Source organism: Neodiprion virginianus, chromosome 7 (assembly GCF_021901495.1).
Source record: "Neodiprion virginianus isolate iyNeoVirg1 chromosome 7, iyNeoVirg1.1, whole genome shotgun sequence".
Classification (NCBI taxonomy): Eukaryota; Metazoa; Arthropoda; class Insecta; order Hymenoptera; family Diprionidae; genus Neodiprion; species Neodiprion virginianus.
Window position 1 is genome coordinate 15,289,297 of NC_060883.1, and position 18,292 is coordinate 15,307,588.

Sequence of the window (18,292 nt, forward strand, 5' to 3'; positions counted from 1 at the left end):
TTTTCCGCGTAATCAACGTGCTTGCGGATCTGCTCACTCCTCATGTTGACACTCTGATTGTTACAACTTCGCTGCGGGTATCTCAACATATCGGCATTAATTTATACTTATAAAGCAATCGAAACCTTTTTGATATCTCACCGCGTTGATCTCGCTATCTTTGTCCATGAGAATGAAACTGCAATTGCCGTCGTTCCAGCAAGCCGAACAGAGATCTTTGAATTGTTGATACGTCATATCGGTGTTTACATGATCGGCGTAAATGTGCTTCAAATTCATCTCATCTTGACAGAAAATCACCAATAAATTTGCATTATCACGCACGAGATGTTTTGGGATACGTGCATATGTCTGGCAGAGATAGAAGCTATCCACATCTCTATGTCGCCCCATGCAAAAGTATGCCCTGATATAATAGTGCTTCTCACATGCCACATTGTCGAAAATTATAAGTGTGTTGGGGTGTGCCTCTTCCGATTTTACAACCTCGTGTTCACCGAATGGGAAATAACCCATCCCCTTGACCGACTCGAGTAACTTCCGCAAAAACTCGTACTTTGGCTGAATGAGCGATTTTGAATAGATGTAAACATTTTCAAAGCGTAAACCATTGCCGTGGGTGATTAGCGTGAGCAGAGCGTTCGTCTTGCCGCAATTTGAGGGACCGCGGAAGACCGCTCTCACACTATTGGGCAGTAATTCACCGTGCCGTTTGCCCTTTTTCTTTTTTCGCTCGACCAATTTGACGAAGTTCGTAACGGGCAGTTTGCTCGTTTGATTTTGGAATTTCATGATGCTCATAGGTTAGAGGATTACAATGAACTAACGCCCCCTGTGTATAAATACATGCTTTTATAGGTAATCAAGTCAGTTGCAGTCCATCTATGGTGAGGTCCGCACGTAAGAAGTGTGGAAAAGGTTTGGTGAATAAAATGATCAATAATCTTCCAGTCGAATTACACGTGCCAGGGTATCAGAACTGCGGATAGGGGACGAAATGAGCCAAGTGGTTGGCTCGCGGTGATCCCGGAATCAATCCCCTAGACGACGCATGCAAACAGCACGACATTGGATACGCAAAGAATCAGTCAAACATCACTGCGCGAAACGTAGCTGACCGAGTACTCGCCGAACGCGCGTGGAATCATGTTTTGGCTAAAGACGCGAGTGTAGGTGAAAAAGCTGTAGCCGGGGAAGTAACCAATACCATAAAAGCTGAATCTAAACTCGGTATGGGGATTTTACGGAGAATTGTAAAGAAGAAGACGAAAAAAAAGTCGACGGCGTCGGGGAAGAGTTTGAGGAGACCCAAGAGGAGTGGTGGTGGTGTGAAGAGAAAGACAAAGAAGACAATAACTTTAAAATCGGTCATTCAAGCGGCGAAGAAATCAATGAGGCCCGGCCCTAGGGCCATTGAGTCGGCGTTGGATCGGGCCCGTACAGTTGCGGCTCAAGGGGTATTGCGCATGCCTCGCATTTTACCTGTCCCCAAGAAAATCGGAAGCTTTCTACCTTTTTTAATCCCAATATCGGGGGCCCTCAGCGCCACAAGGGCTCTGGCAGATGGCGCCGCAAGTATAGCGAAGGTGGTCAATGAGGCTGGTGCTCATAGGCGTCGATTAGAGGAGTCTAAACGTCATAATTCAACAATGGATGCGATTGCGTTGGAAAAAGGTTTATACCTAAAACTAGGGATGTGCGGGTACCCGAAATTTTGGGTACTCGAACTCGAGTTCGGGTCGTGTTTGCATCAGGTCGGGTTTTTTGGCAAACCCGAAATCTTTGGGTAGTCCGAAAACTTTGGGTAATCTGAAAACTTCGGGTAATCCGAAAACTTCGGGTAGTCCAAAAACTTAGGGTAGTCCGAAATATTCGAAAATCTCTGTTCACTTTAGAAATTTCGGTATTTTTGGAGAAGCGAAAATAGCTGCGAGCAAAATTTCATCAGCCTTCATTCGCTTGCTTGCACGATGCTTTCCCGGTATTTCCCGTGCACTCTTTCAAATACCACTCCTTTAGACATTGAACGTTCTCGAAGGCACATACGTAGCTGATTATATTCCCGTGACAATCTCCATGCCAGCGAATCACGTTAGAGTCACGTCGTAGTATTAGGAAGCTTGGACAACCCAACGGTTCTAGATCAATTACAGCCTCTTGAGTCGTCATCTATTTTTTCTTCAACCCACTGCTTCTTCTCTTTTCCCTTGACGAGAATGTAATTCGCACCCTCCACGATTCTTCTCACAACTTTCCCCACATCCCGTACGGTGTATCACCTGCAGTCCATGGTATCCCACGATAATTTTGAGTCAACCATCTATTGAGATTTCGGTACTCGCTGGAAAGAGTTACCCAAGCACAGGGTGATTTGAAACGCACGCGCGCTAGACTTAGCTCATATTCCATCGGTGTTTTAATACTCATTGCAACCAATTCCTTTACCACAAATTTATCGCTGAATCGACCAAAACCTTGTACATCCAAAATCAACTCCATTTCAGGGTACTTTGAATGTGTTCTTGATGAATGGAAATTTCGTTCTGGTTTGTGCCTATGCTGACTGGACACTGATGCGAACGATGGCTTTTCTGCGGTTTCCCCCAACCGCCGCCATAAATTTATTTTCCATGACACTTCCGCTATTCACATTTTTGCGATCCCTCGTTCGGGTTGGATAATGATTGCAAATTATAAGGGTGACGTCAGATCTTCTCCTGCATCTTGACAATGACTCTGTAAGGGTGAGCGGCAAATGGGCAGGCCATAAAATTTCATGGTTGCCTTTCACGCCTCCCAGACTGTGCAGCGGTTATTGAATTTTGGAGGAATGGGGGTGATATTCTAAAATCTGACAGCCAATACCGCGTCACAGGAAAACTGCAATGGATGGCGGCGGGCCCACCCTTAAATAAAACAACCCATGCTCATGGGGAGATATCCCCAGTTGACTTGAACATTCCAAACTGTGAGCTGCATATGGTTTCTCGATTACCGATACACATATGACCTCCAATGCACGCATTTCACACGATAAACTGGGAAATTCTCCAATGAGAAAGCTCAAATAAAATTGAAAATCTTGGCATGCGCATCGGTGAGAAGTTGATCGAAAATACCACCTCTTTACCCTGGGGTAAATCGACCTGTAACCGATGAACCACCCACCGTCGGTAAATAGCACATGGACTGATTACCCTGGGGTAAATCGATTAGAACCCCGCGGCTGGTAACGTGTCGATGCAGGGATCTATGAATAGAACCGGGCTATCCTGTCTACTGTGTTCTGGTCGATTTCAACGTTGATGTATAATATCTCCAAATATTGAAGTTCCCGTATCTCAAACGCAAAAAGGGCTTAACAGCCCTAATCTACACGCGATTGTGATAAAGAAAAACTCCAACACATTTTCATTTGACGAAGAAATAAAGAAATTGCATGAATTCTACGAATTTACTTTTGCGATTTCGTAGAAACCGTACCATTTTTTTATTTATGTGCTAAATGGAAATGTGTTAAGAGTGTTTTTGTTCAGAATTGCGTATAGAATGCAAGGCTGTTGAGCGCTTTTTTGCGTTTGAGATACGTGGACTTCGATATTTGGAGATACATACGTAAACGTTGCAATCGACCAGGACACCCTCTTAAAACCTACTCCTTACGTTTGGTTGTTTTGCTGATTTCCTTACAAAATCACAGTCTTACATTTCGGAAACGTACTTAAGACATATTTTTTTCCGAGGGAACCAGAGTAATGATAGACATCTTGAAACTACGAGAATCCGCAAAAAACTGAGAGGTTTTTTTTTTAAACTTTGAGAAACACTAATTACTCATATCACAATAATTACACGTGTTTCGAAAATCACCTTTCTGAAACATTGTCGATCCTTTGAGTACCACCTTGGGCTCGTTTATATCAACTCTAAGATAATTGTTATTGTTAAATAACATTATCCACTGCTCATGATACTATACAATAATATATACATATATATATGTATATTATACATACAGTCCTTTAAAGAAACTCGATAATATTGATAATTTTATATAAATTAAACTTTGAGCTCGAATAACTTTTGAACCAGTAGACTTAGCAAAAAATCGTAAAAGACCTTTTTTATAGAGCGTCGAATTTCCTACCAAAATATGTACTGCTCATTCTTGTAGGTCAATTTGGCACCAACGTAGACAATTTAAAAGAACAACACATATTTTTTACATGTTATTTCCATAAGAAACTTTGGCGGGAAAGCGGACTATATAAGAGTTAATATTAAGAGCTGAAATTTTTAGAGGATTTTTTTTTATCGATTTGGAAGCGTTTGAGCCCCTGGGAGCATACAAATTCGAAAACACCCCTGTTAAGGGACACCTAATATATACAGGGTGTCCCTAAATTGAGGGACACGGACCAGCGAGCGTGATACCTGACTGAAATGCAACCGAGAATTTCTTTACCGGAAGCTCGTCCGACGCATAGTTTTTGAATTATAAGCGATAGCGTTAGGCCAATCAGAGTGCACCATTTCATCTGGATTTGCCGCCACGGAAATTGCTGTTTTGTTCGTCTGGGTGAATTATTATTATTCGGTTACAAAGTAAATATCGGCACCTCCCCTCACTCGCTGTTGTACCCCTTCTCGAGCGCTGACCTCGGTATTGTTGCCGCGGCACACGCTGCCGGCCGCACACCCACGGACGCACACTCGTGTGTGTGAAAATAAGCGAATGCCCAGCTCCACAATACTACGAAACACACATACACGAGTGAAAATAAAAATAAATCTCGAAATGAATCAGCGGATTCAAGATTTAATGTTATAAAACACTTCCAATCATCGATGTATGCATAACACTAGAGATTTTAGATGATTGATATGCCGTTAGGGTTCATAATTAGTCATTCAATCAATCTGAATTATGCTTTCCGAACATTTTTTGTGTCTTTGCAACATAACTTTTCCACTAGTTTGAAATTCATCATTGACATCCGATTTTTCAATAATGCGAGGGAACAACAACTCGCTGAATTGACGTGTCAATAGGTTTGTAAATCAATAACAATTCACCTGAGTTAACACAAAATAACTGAATAAATGAGAATTCACTGAATCACTGAAAATGATAACTGAAATCATGAGAATTATTTGAGATATAACTGAATTAGGAAGAGTTGTAATAAGTCAAGTTACTTTGAATAACTTTAGATTCGTGCCAAAATTTTATGTTTAGAGAGAAAAATAATCAAATTCAATTAAAAAAGTAATTTTAAATCAAGAAGAAGAAAATTTCCAAATACCTGAATTCAAATGAAGCAATTTGAATTTAATAAATCTATCCGAATTTGAGGAGAAATAATAATTATTATTTGGACCAGAAAAATGAAGTCGAATTACATGAATAAATTCAATTAATTCAACTCAAAAAAATATGGTGTCATTCAAATTCCCAGTTATTTCCTCGTCGATTCAATGTGGGTCTGGAGCCGCTTGTTTACTCACACGAACGATGCAATACAGTATCGATGTATGTGGTTCAAGTATTAATTACTCAAAGTTCATCAAACTTAAAAATATTTTGAATAAGACTATGAATTATCAAAATATCTCTTCTGATATTAAGACCACACGCAGAAATTTACCAAATCGATTACCCTTTTACCGATCTTTACCAATTCAATCGAGCCGTGTCCGATTATTTTGTTGAAATCGATTAATCAATACATCGATTATTCTCAGATGAGTGGCCATCACTAGCATTGATCTCAACAATTTCAACGTTACTTGCCACTCCAGACCCACATTGAATCGACGAGGAAATAACTGGGAATTTGAATGACACCATATTTTTTTGAGTTGAATTAATTGAATTTATTCATGTAATTCGACTTCATTTTTCTGGTCCAAATAATAATTATTATTTCTCCTCAAATTCGGATAGATTTATTAAATTCAAATTGCTTCATTTGAATTCAGGTATTTGGAAATTTTCTTCTTCTTGATTTAAAATTACTTTTTTAATTGAATTTGATTATTTTTCTCTCTAAACATAAAATTTTGGCACGAATCTAAAGTTATTCAAAGTAACTTGACTTATTACAACTCTTCCTAATTCAGTTATATCTCAAATAATTCTCATGATTTCAGTTATCATTTTCAGTGATTCAGTGAATTCTCATTTATTCAGTTATTTTGTGTTAACTCAGGTGAATTGTTATTGATTTACAAACCTATTGACACGTCAATTCAGCGAGTTGTTGTTCCCTCGCATTATTGAAAAATCGGATGTCAATGATGAATTTCAAACTAGTGGAAAAGTTATGTTGCAAAGACACAAAAAATGTTCGGAAAGCATAATTCAGATTGATTGAATGACTAATTATGAACCCTAACGGCATATCAATCATCTAAAATCTCTAGTGTTATGCATACATCGATGATTGGAAGTGTTTTATAACATTAAATCTTGAATCCGCTGATTCATTTCGAGATTTATTTTTATTTTCACTCGTGTATGTGTGTTTCGTAGTATTGTGGAGCTGGGCATTCGCTTATTTTCACACACACGAGTGTGCGTCCGTGGGTGTGCGGCCGGCAGCGTGTGCCGCGGCAACAATACCGAGGTCAGCGCTCGAGAAGGGGTACAACAGCGAGTGAGGGGAGGTGCCGATATTTACTTTGTAACCGAATAATAATAATTCACCCAGACGAACAAAACAGCAATTTCCGTGGCGGCAAATCCAGATGAAATGGTGCACTCTGATTGGCCTAACGCTATCGCTTATAATTCAAAAACTATGCGTCGGACGAGCTTCCGGTAAAGAAATTCTCGGTTGCATTTCAGTCAGGTATCACGCTCGCTGGTCCGTGTCCCTCAATTTAGGGACACCCTGTATATGTATATTATACATACATATTTCATTGCAAATTCACAGATACAGCAGTGAGTACAACATCGTGTTCAACGATATAGATACTCACAATGCAGTGCTGGCAGATGTTGATCAATTGAAAAAATTCGGTGGAGGTACAATTGTCGAAAACACTAGTCACGGGCTATTGCGAGATATCTCTTTCATGAAGCATGTCAGTCAGGCATCTGGCATACACGTCATTGCAGGCACTGGTAATGTTAACGATTATATTCTACAACTTAATGCTGTACCCAGAAGAAATGGTGAAAATTAGCAGGTGAGTGACCGACTCGGTATGCTTAAAGTAAACAACTCTATTGGTTTGTAAGATCGTATGTAGCAACATTCTCATCCCTAAGCCAGTGGAACTATACAATCCGGAACGAAGTATGAGATGTCAAGTGGCGAATTGAAAATATCGCACCTTGGCGACAAAGGCACAGATTTCTATATACATAGGCTATATAGCTAACAGCTCGCTGTAATGCTATAGGGCAAGTGAGGTATACCCACTGAAAGCAGGTTATAGATTCTAATCTCGGCAATCGAAATGTAGTACTATCTGAGAAACGCGAATTTTTGAGTTGTGTCACCTCTGTGGTCAAGATGCGATATGTTTTTATAATGATCGTCCCCTCTTCCTTCCTGATGATTGGAATCAGCCATTAAAGAATGACAGTTTTCAAAGTCTACCCGAGGCATTACATCAATTGTTTGGATTTACTTAATTCAAAAAATTCGCATCATGTATGCAACGTACAAGTAGCATATTAGAGCTGAAATTCGAGGTGGCTAGCCTGCACGACAAGACAAGTAAGCTCTAGCATGCGCAGTCGGACGCTGGATTTGCAAGTTTCACCATTTCCTCTCGGCAGAGAGAAATTAATTTTTTATTTTTTCGTTTAGGTCATAGAGGTGTAAGACTCATATATGTCATTTAGTTACTTCTCTTTATTTCACCTTGCGAATAACTTTCGCCATAAAGATTCCGAAAGTAATCAAAAAATGCGCTTTCAATTTAAAAAAAACCATGTAACGCTGTATTCATGTTTCACAGGCTAAATTTCTCCCTGGTTTTCATACGAAGTCCCAAGTATTACTAAGACCTTCTGAAAATAGCATGGTGGGATGATTTACCAATTTTTTTAAAGATATGATTTGTTTAATCAGTTGGAATGTCTTAATATTCGATTTATCAAAGCTTTTAATAAAACCATCTGACAGTGATTTTATTATTATTTTATGAATTTGAGAATAGCGCTCTATTCGCAGATAAAGCAGGTTTTCAAGCTTCGATTCCAGTAAAACAATATGAGAAGTAATGGCGTTACCAGTCAAAAAATCATAGATGTGAAAACAGAAAATGCACGCGCCAGCTACCGCCAGTTTGTTTAAAAATGACTCCAAATGTTGTGAGGTGTCCATGCATACCCTGATGAAAATTTCTACGACTACGCATTTTTACAGAAATTAGAACATCTCGTATTACGATTTTGCACAAAATTGTAAATATGCATAATTTTTCATAAAGAATTGTTAATTTTCTTTCAAAATTGTAGTCTAGTGTAATGGTCGTATATTTTTCAGTGAAAAAATACAAATTTTTATTAAAACCAATAACTTTTCAAGTGAAATTATGCATGTTTTTTGTACTAAAAATTTTTTCGGACAAAATTCTATGAAATATTCAAATTTCTCTAAAAACTTGTAGAAAGTGGTAAAAATCATCTTCGCCAGGGTATACCGACAATACTACGAGTAATCATATACTCAATATATCATCTACGCATCAAAGACGGAGCGATTGATATAGTGATGCATAAGTGCTGGCGAGAAATTATGAGTAGTAATGTGCAAACCAATTAAATTATACAAACAGAATCGAGAACATGATCTCGTAGTCAGAGACTCTGTATGGGCTGAGCATCAGATAGAAATGAGGCTTAGCAACAATTATCAAGTTGCAGCGCAAAACAGTAAACGTCAAACTTTAAAGTCGTTTATATCAAAAGTAATTTATGAACACATTTAGCACAGCAACTTTTAAATAAATCAATATTTTCAGCAAACATTTAAAATTGATATTTTGGAACACCTTTTTTCGGCGAATGGTAGCTCCATATCGAAATCGAATACTTATACAGCCATTTCCAAAAATTAACCGAGATGATTTATTCCGTAAAAATATGGAGAAAATGAGTTTTCTTGTGGAACATTTCAAATTTTCGTTCATATATTTATTATTAAAGTTCCAGTCTGTAGCTGTAGAATGTAAACAACACCCGTTCAAAAATTGTACATGTGTTTGTTGGCAATTGTTTCATCTAGAGCTCAATGCCCTGCAGCAAGTAGAGTGTAAATAAATTATTAACACAATAGCAAATTATTAGCAATCTTTTCTTTTTTGCTTTTCAAGGTAGCGACAACTACTGCCAACAGAACATCTGCTTTATTCATTTAATTATTGATACCAATATACGTCTACTCACTAAAGATTCTCGTTTTACATAGACACTTGTCCTCATATTAGGAATATAGACTAAAGTCTAAAGGAAGAAGACGACGCTTACCATTTTGCGACTGAATCTCTTCATAGATTACACCGGCACACAAAAAAAAAAAAAGTTGTTTGTACATTTGACCGGACCCACCTACGGACATGTAATTCGACCCGCTGAATCCGAATTTGAAGTCCGTTTGGCCCGGTCACCCTCCAGATTTGGTTAAATGCAAAAAACCCCCAAAAAAAAGCAAAGTATTGAGAAAAACTGCAATCATGGCGATGAAAAAATTTTTGTGGACTCGGATCAAGTATGATTTTCATGTATTTCAATTCACTGAATCTAAATCTGAACGTTAATTAGTCCGTTGAGCCGTCAAAGTTTGAAAAAATTGCGAAAAACTGAAAAAAATTTAATAAAATCATGAAAAACCGAAACTATCGAGATAAAAAAAATTTTTGGATTCAGATTGAGTATGATTTTCTTGTATTTTGTTCCACTGAATCTGAGTCTGAAGTTTTTTTGTCCCATTAACGTTTCAACATTTTAAAAAATCTCAAAAAACCAAAAAAATTGGGAACAGATCTATAGATCTATAGATTTTTTCTCATATTTATAACTGCAATTTTCCCAATTTTTTTGGTTTTTTCAGATTTTTTTAAATTTTGAAACGTTAATGGTACAAAAAAACTTCAGATTCAGATTCAGTGGATCAAAATACATGAAAATCATACTCAATCTGAGTCCAAAAAATTTTTTTCATCCTGATAGTTTCGGTTTATCATGATTTTATGCAATTTTTTCGGTTTTTCGCAATTCTTTCAAACTTTGACGGCTCCACAGGCTAATGAACGATCAGATTTAGATTCAGTGAATTGAAATACCTGAAAATCATACTTGATCCGAGTCCACAAAGATTTTTTCATCGCTGTGATTGCAGTTTTTCTCAATTTTTTGCTTTTTTTGGGTTTTTTGCATTTTACTCAAATCTGGAGTGTGACCGGGCCAAACAGACTTCAAATTCGGATTCAGCGGATCGAATTACATGTTCGTAGGTGGGTCCGGTCAAATGTAAAAACAACTTTTTTTTTTTGTGTGCCAGTGTTATTTATTACCTTTTTCTCGTTTTTTCCTTCATGCTGTATTGAAAACGTTCATATTTGTAACTTGATTGATGTCACTGTAGTTGGTGTTTGGTCATCTTCCTTAGAAACTGTGTACAGTAACATAAGCTATACACGATAAAAAATTTGGTACTACGAAATACATTTCAGGCCATTACGTTGCATCCACACAAACCGAAGCTACTCTCAACACCAGTGTAGAGGAAATGTATGACTTGATCTTGAAAGAAATGACGGTGGAATGCGAAGGTAGTCCCGGTGTCAAGGCCGGGTTCATTGGAGAAGTGGGTAGTACTTGGCCCATTCATGGTAAATTCGACATTTAGACGTATTGAAATATACTAAATATAATAGTGAACGAATAGTAATAATGCTTTTTACATCACGTGCGTTGATAATACGTAATCATTTATGATGTAGGTACGTTTTACAGTAGGCCACACGCCATTATTATATTAGTTCATCGTCAGCGAATCTGAATGTTTCTCTCAAATTCGCAAGGTTTTAAATTGCAGTACCTCGTACACTTTATTGTAATTAGTACAGCATTTTTTTAAATCCTTTTAAAATTTCATAACAAATATGGCACTGGTAATTTTCAAACGCAGATTTCGAGAAAAAAGCAATACAAGCAACCGCTGCGGTACAAGCACAATTGGGATGCCCAGTGAGTTTTCATCCAGGACGAAATCCGAAAGCACCTTACGAAATAATTAGATTGTATTTGGAAGCTGGCGGCGCTGCGGAAAAAGCCATCATGTCTCACCTCGACCGTGAGTTAAACCTTACGTTTTATATATCTATCATACCGCTCTGAACGAGTAGAGGACGTCTAGTATTCACATACTGTATGAGATGTGGTTTTTTAATTTGGACCCCCTCCCCTCCCCCCCGCCCTAGCCACTGGTAAAATGTGGTGCGATCCCCCTCCTCCTCGCGTAAGATTTTTCCTATAATTTTTAAATAATTCAATTTATTTGATATGTTCATGTATTCTGTTTTATACCACTAAATACCTAATATTAATTATTGTCTATGCTCACTGATCACAGCGTCGATCATCCGAACGTCGGTTATCCAAAACATCAATTATCGGAACGGTAATTTGGTTTATCTGAAACGTCAATTATCCGAACGGTGATTTAGCTTATCCGAAACGTCAATTATTCAAACGGTGATTTGGTTTATCCGAAACCTCAATTATCCGAAATGTCAGTTATCAGAAAAATTATTCAGTGTAAATTTGCGGTTTTTCTAATAACAGGCCGTTACATATATTTATTGCACGACATCGCGAGGTTAGACTTGCGCGGCGTTCCTCCCCTCCGCTCGCCTGACAGGAGCTTGCACGCATTCGGTTTTCCAGTGTGAGTCCTTTCTCATCTGTAGAGCTGTGAAAAAGCAAGCCTCGATACTGAATTTGATGTTTTATGTATATATTCTATTATGGTCTGCTCGGTTATCAGACTTTTCGATTATCTGGATGATGTCCCAATTAGTTCGGATAATCGGCGCTCTATTACGGGCGTGTTCGGAAATTGACTGAAAGTACTGTCAGTACTGAAAATGGTATAGTCCAAGTGACGTATACTGTAGATTTTCAGTACTGACAGTACTTTCATTCAATTTCCGAACACGCCCTACATCAATGGTTACAGGAGTGGATACACTTTTTTGTTTCCTGGTTTTCATATTGATCTATACAAGGTAAATGGCTCAGGTCGCAAACGTGCTTGCCCGGGAGTTTTTCTCATTTGGTTAAAAAATAGTAGATTATGCATCAAGGAAGCAACGGTCTTTCGCCTCGCGTATTTGCAATATTCGTCTCCGGCTCGTACAAGTATTATAGTCCAGGAAACGAGTATTTTTTCATGTCACGGCGTGCAGAAGGGATGAGACCTGCGGATTCTGGTAACGATTATAGCCCACATGAACGCCTTCTACTTTCCAACCAAAGATTTGAGTTTTTAAATTTTTTACACGCGTTTAAAGTTTTGAAAAGCAGGTTTTCTACTAGGATATCCAAAACTATTAACTGTACAGAAAAAAAGTTCAATAAGTTTTTGTAAGTCTGAGAAAGACAAACAATTTCGTTTTTGGAAAATTAAAATCGGTCAATTGGTTCTCTCGTAAAAACATACAAACCGGCTGAAATGGCCATTTCTTAATTAACTAATTATGAATCCAATAATGCATGTATGGCTTTAGGAATCTTGAAAAATATGTCTCTTAGGGTACCCAAGAAGCTCGCAAAACCGGGGCTCGATCGGATGAATAGTTTGTGAGAAAAGCTATTTGTTATGAAAAAACCGACTTTTTTTGCAAGGAATTTGCAGAGCTGCAGAGCGTCGTACAGCAATTTAGTTATCGGATTTTTAATCGAGAAGGATCCTATTATCATGTACACTTAGGGGCGAAATGATTTTTTATTATTAAGTTGGTGAAAAATGGCTCCAAAAAGAGGGTATGTTTTTCAGCCATAAACAAATGAAATTTCATCGCCAATTTTTACGTTACAGGACTACGATTAGTCTCACTCGAAAGCTGTTATTTTTTGACGAATTAAAAAAAAAAAATTTGCCAAAAGTCAATTAAGGAGGGAGATAATTTTTTTTTTCATTAATTATTGCACCGCCGGTTTTAAACATAGAGGGCTAAAAATCTCCCTCCCTAATTGACTTTTGGCAAATTTTTTTTTTGTAAATTCGTCAAAAAATAACAGCTTTCGAGTGAGACTAATCGTAGTCTTGTAACGTAAAAATTGGCGATGAAATTTCATTTTTTTATGGCTGAAAAACATACCCTCTTTTTGGAGCAATTTTTCACCAACTTAATAATAAAAAATCATTTCGCCCCTAAGTGTACATGATAATAGAATCCTTCTCGATTAAAAATCCGATAACTAAATTGCTGTACGACGCTCTGCAGCTCTGCAAATTCCTTGCAAAAAAAGCCGGTTTTTTCATAACAAATAGCTTTTCTCACAAACTATTCATCCGATCGAGCCCCGGTTTTGCAAGCTTCTTGAGTACCCTAAGAGACATATTTTCCAAGATTCCTAAAGCCATACATGCATTATTGGATTCATAATTAGTTAATTCTGAAATGGCCATTTCAGCCGGTTTGTATGTTTTTACAAGAGAACCAATTGACCGATTTTAATTTTCTAAAAACGAAATTGTTCGTCTTTCTCAGACCTACAAAAACTTATTCAACTTTTTTTCTGTACAATTAATAGTTTTGGAGATCCTAGTAGAAAACCTGCTTTTCAAAACTTTAAACGCGTGTAAAAAATTTAGAAACTCAAATCTTTGGTTGGAAAGTAGAAGGCGTTCATGTGGGCTATAATCGTTACCAAAATCCGCAGGTCTCATCCTTTCTGCACGCCGTGACATAAAACTGCCCTTTTTTCTACCCGTTTCCTGGACTATTACACTCACCTTCGGCTCGATACGTGTGTACCTACAACTCGCAATCATATTGCAAACTTACGCTCGGCCCGAAAAGACCACGTTTGTCTCCTTGTTACACAATTTACTATTTTTTATAGCAGATTACAAAAAGAGCACTTTTCAGTACTAGGGCGTAGAATTGCACTTTAGCGCACTCTGATGCCCTGTTTTTTCGTACTGTCGCAAAAACGATCCTACTTTTCGTACGGTACGCAGGCGAAAAAAGACGCGCAAACCATATTGGTGTTATATAAATTATAAACGTTTCATCTCTGTAGTTGTGAAATTTATAAAAGACGAGTTTTCGAGAATAAGCTAATAGCACAAAATTGGTTTTTGCATTTAGGGCCAGTATAGTTTACGCGTCTTTTTTGACAGATATCAGTATATATAAAGTAATCTTTCCTGCACCAGTATAAAAAAGATCATCCGAGCACAAAAAGTGCACTTTCTTCTAGGATATCAATATGGTAATAATATTTGACTTTCAAAAGGTACATTGCTCAAGGACGAAGATCTTCTGGAATTTTCAAAATCTGGATGCTACTGCCAAATGGACTTATTTGGTACCGAATGTTCGTACTACCAGTTTTCCCCAACAACCGATATGCCATCGGATGCTCAACGCCTTGATAAAGTAATGCTGATTCGTGAAGAAGGCCGACTTGATAGAGTTCTACTTAGTCACGACATCCACACTAAGCATCGTTTGGTGAGCATATTGTATACTTGAAATAACTCGATATCAATTCCTAATTTACTCCAACACAATTATCTGCAGGATGGTTGGGTTACGATGATTAATATTATTCTGTGTAGTTGCACTGGGGGGTGGCGATAAAAGGAACCAAAGATGAAGAAATCGTATTTTCTTACAATCATTTGTAAGCCAGATTCAACTGTTTTACCACATATATTTTCGCAGTTTGTATTTGATAATGCAGATATGAACATAGGTACATTGCATGGTTTGAATACATTCCATGTGATGGGCAACCAGGAATCTGTTACACCATATCCTACCGTGACCCAAATTGTGAAAATTAAACGCTTAAGTAAAATTCCATCAGCCATTGTCGTGGGTACGTTCGGTCACGTTCCTCTACAAGTATTTAATAAATCAATCGAACTGGGGTTTAAGAACATAGGGATACGAGATCTGGACGAAATAAACCCAATTTTGCAAGAGGTAGTATTATCATCGTGTGACTATTGTTGTGGTTGTATGGCAAATCACAGAACATGCTCCATATTCCGGGGTGGAATGGATTCATTGAAGAAGTGACTTTGGACATGACTTACGAAAAGTCACGTACTATGTTTATGTCATTTATAAATTCTCCACCTAGCACTTATGACACCGTTTACACATCTCTACTACTCTCTGCCGTCGACAAAAGTAGATCATGTGAGGGCAACAAGAAATGTCTCGTCACTTTCAATCAACCACTTTACATTAAATCACGAGATATCGTTGCATCAATGCCCACAGATTCAATTTTGAAGAACTTAGTTGTAAGACTAGGAGGATTTCACCTGCTGATGTCTTTCATGGGAGCAATTGGTTACATTGTGTCTATAGTAATTGACTTGAAGAATTGTTGAGCCTCGTCTATGCTCCTGTTTTTGTTTAAAAAATGATATCAAGTCATACTTATGCCAGTAGAGGGTTGAGAGAGAATCGGCTGACATATACAGCTTCGGCCAGAATTGTGTGGGAGCAAATGGATTTCACCGGTTGAAAACGCGTAGCAATCACCGAGCTCCTCCAAGATGTTACAAGTCCATCGTTTTGAACCACCATTCGCGAAGAATGTTCATAAGCATTTCGCGCAAGTTCCTAGAGTCTTTGGCAAATCTCCAGGCACGTGAACCAACGGCAAAGCTATGGGTACAATACTTTACCATGGTAACTCTGATCAAACAATTTTTCGAGGCAGAACGAAGTTGCCATTTTTTGTATACAAAGTCAGCACAACTGTATCTGCAAGATATCTTGAGCTGGAATCTAAGCTTTTGCCAACGATGGATATTTCACTATTCGCCACTCGGATGAATTTTGTTCCCGAATCTGGAGTGATATGACTATCGAACAAACTGTGATGCTAATAATGAAAAGTATTGTGGTGGTCTCACTCACGGGCAAGGAATAACAGACAGTGTATTAGCTAACTGGATTTTGTCACTGTCTATTGTTCATGAGAAGTCATTTTACACAACCTTCGTTCTATCGACAATAAATCGACAATATACCGATCCCAGTGAAAATAATTCTATGAATTTCTATGAAAATTTCTATAAGTTTTTACCGAAATTTTTATGCAAAAGTATAGTATTTGGACCGATTCATAGTTTTTGAACTTAGATTTTCTAACAATTCATAGTTTTTCATAGATTATCGACGTTTTTAATAGATAAGTGTAGATTGGCTCGCATTTGCGCGATCATTTTTCTTATATCAAATGTTGAAATTGATACAATTTGTTGTAAAATATTAAAATATATAGTAGGATTCCTGGCTTAGTAGAATAACAAATGTTAGGACTCACTTATTGAGGTATGGTGAGTTCAAAAATACATGACAAATTCTCTAAATCCGTCTAGATCATACTCAGGATCAGAAAATAAGAAGATCAGTTTTCGGACGTAGACCCGAATTTTGCTAGGAACTTTTCTGCGATAAGTTTTCCTTGTTAGCGAGATGCGACATCTAGCCTTGGCTCAAAAATAGTATTTCATACGTTCTCATACATATTCGTAATCTTATCAATCTAAATTGATTTCTCAAATTGTTGATCATCACATCTTTTCGTGAAAATTCGTACTGTTTCATGAGAATTCATGGAGTTTAAGAAAAGTTTTACTTTTCAACGTTTGGAACTCCAAGCTCAGATTTTCGTAGATCGTCACACTTTTGTTCTGCTTAATCGTTGGAAACTATTACGTAATACTACTTAATTACGCGGTTGTAGTTTTTCTATAGAGTTTCATATTTTTATATTCAGTGCGTATTTGAGGTTCAGATTTTCGTAGATCCTCGGAGTTTTAGTCTGATCAATCGAAAGAAGCTATTCCGTTCAACTACAATTGCAGAACTTCATAGATATTCATACTTTTCTACGAAAATCTACGTAAAACTACTACGCTTTATGAAAGTTATATATTTTCATGATTTTACGTTAAACATTGTTAATTTTCATAGATTTTCGTGAAAAGTCGTAGTTTTCTATGAAGAAAAATACATGAAACCATGATTCTTGATGAATTTTTAATATGTATTTTTAATAAAATAAAAATACATACATATGTATGTATATGTATGTAAGTAGAAAATTTAATTATATCATTATCATGGTGTTGAGATCAATCGAGCTCCGACCGGAAACAGATTAAAAAACATTTCGCAAAATGAATCTGAAAAAATTCTCGTGAACTCAACAAGAAGTAATGCAACTTTTTGCCGTCTTGAGGTTTTGTTGTAAACCTCGTCGTTTTCGTACTCCGGAGCAATATTCAAATTGTCTATTTTTTATCAAAAAACGAAATATTTCTGGGAAAAAAAAACACAAAAATTTTTCTACAAAACGAAATTGAAGCTTAGGCTTCTCCCTTTATGACTTTAGTCGGAGAAATGCATAAAACAGATTTTTAGTGCAAATGGGGTCCACTCACAAAAGAACACAAAAACGACAAGAAATGGTCGTTTTCAAAACTGTCTGTTAAGTGTCAAAAAAATCGTATAAATTTTTTTGAAAAGCCAAAATGTGGGTAAAAATCCCCCCTCTTTAAAATGCCGTTAGTCAAATTGGCCTAGGCCAACTACCGGCGAAATGGCATAAAACACCGTTCCGGCACTTTTTCCAACTCTTGTCCGGAAACTTTGCGCCGGTAGTGTATACAAAATATACTTGTGAAAAAAGTATACGTTATTGAAGTGTGCAATATGCTTTACATTATACTTACATGCTAGGTGAGTCTAGAGTGCTTTCGTAGCAGTCTAGATTTTGATTTTTTTTTTTTTCTTTTACGAATAGCATTAAAATAGCATCAATCAATTACGCACGTTTTACTCATTCTTCATTTAATTAACAAAAAGTTTCATCTTTAATTAACACTTCATATATGACATGGCCCAACAATCATGCAACCTTCTTTAATGCGGTTATGTTGCCCTGAAATAGGTACTACCATCTTAATATATATATCTTAATTTATATATATTAAGATATATATAAATCTCGTGTCACGATGTTTGTCCTCAATGGACTCCTAAACAACTTAACCGATTATAATAA

The 18,292-nt window shown here is 37.2% G+C and overlaps 1 protein-coding gene across 2 annotated transcripts in view; it reads left to right on the forward strand.

Annotated features, from left to right (window-relative positions):
• The window catches only part of LOC124308371 (phosphotriesterase-related protein), a 35,180-nt gene that overhangs the window by 15,740 nt on the left and 1,148 nt on the right, over window positions 1-18,292 (forward strand). For both annotated transcript variants that reach the window (XM_046771027.1, XM_046771028.1), the window contains exons 3-6: window positions 6,942-7,132; window positions 10,696-10,854; window positions 11,154-11,318; window positions 14,492-14,709. In XM_046771027.1, coding sequence (XP_046626983.1) covers window positions 6,942-7,132; window positions 10,696-10,854; window positions 11,154-11,318; window positions 14,492-14,709 — 733 coding nt within the window. The remainder of the gene's footprint in view (window positions 1-6,941; window positions 7,133-10,695; window positions 10,855-11,153; window positions 11,319-14,491; window positions 14,710-18,292) is intronic.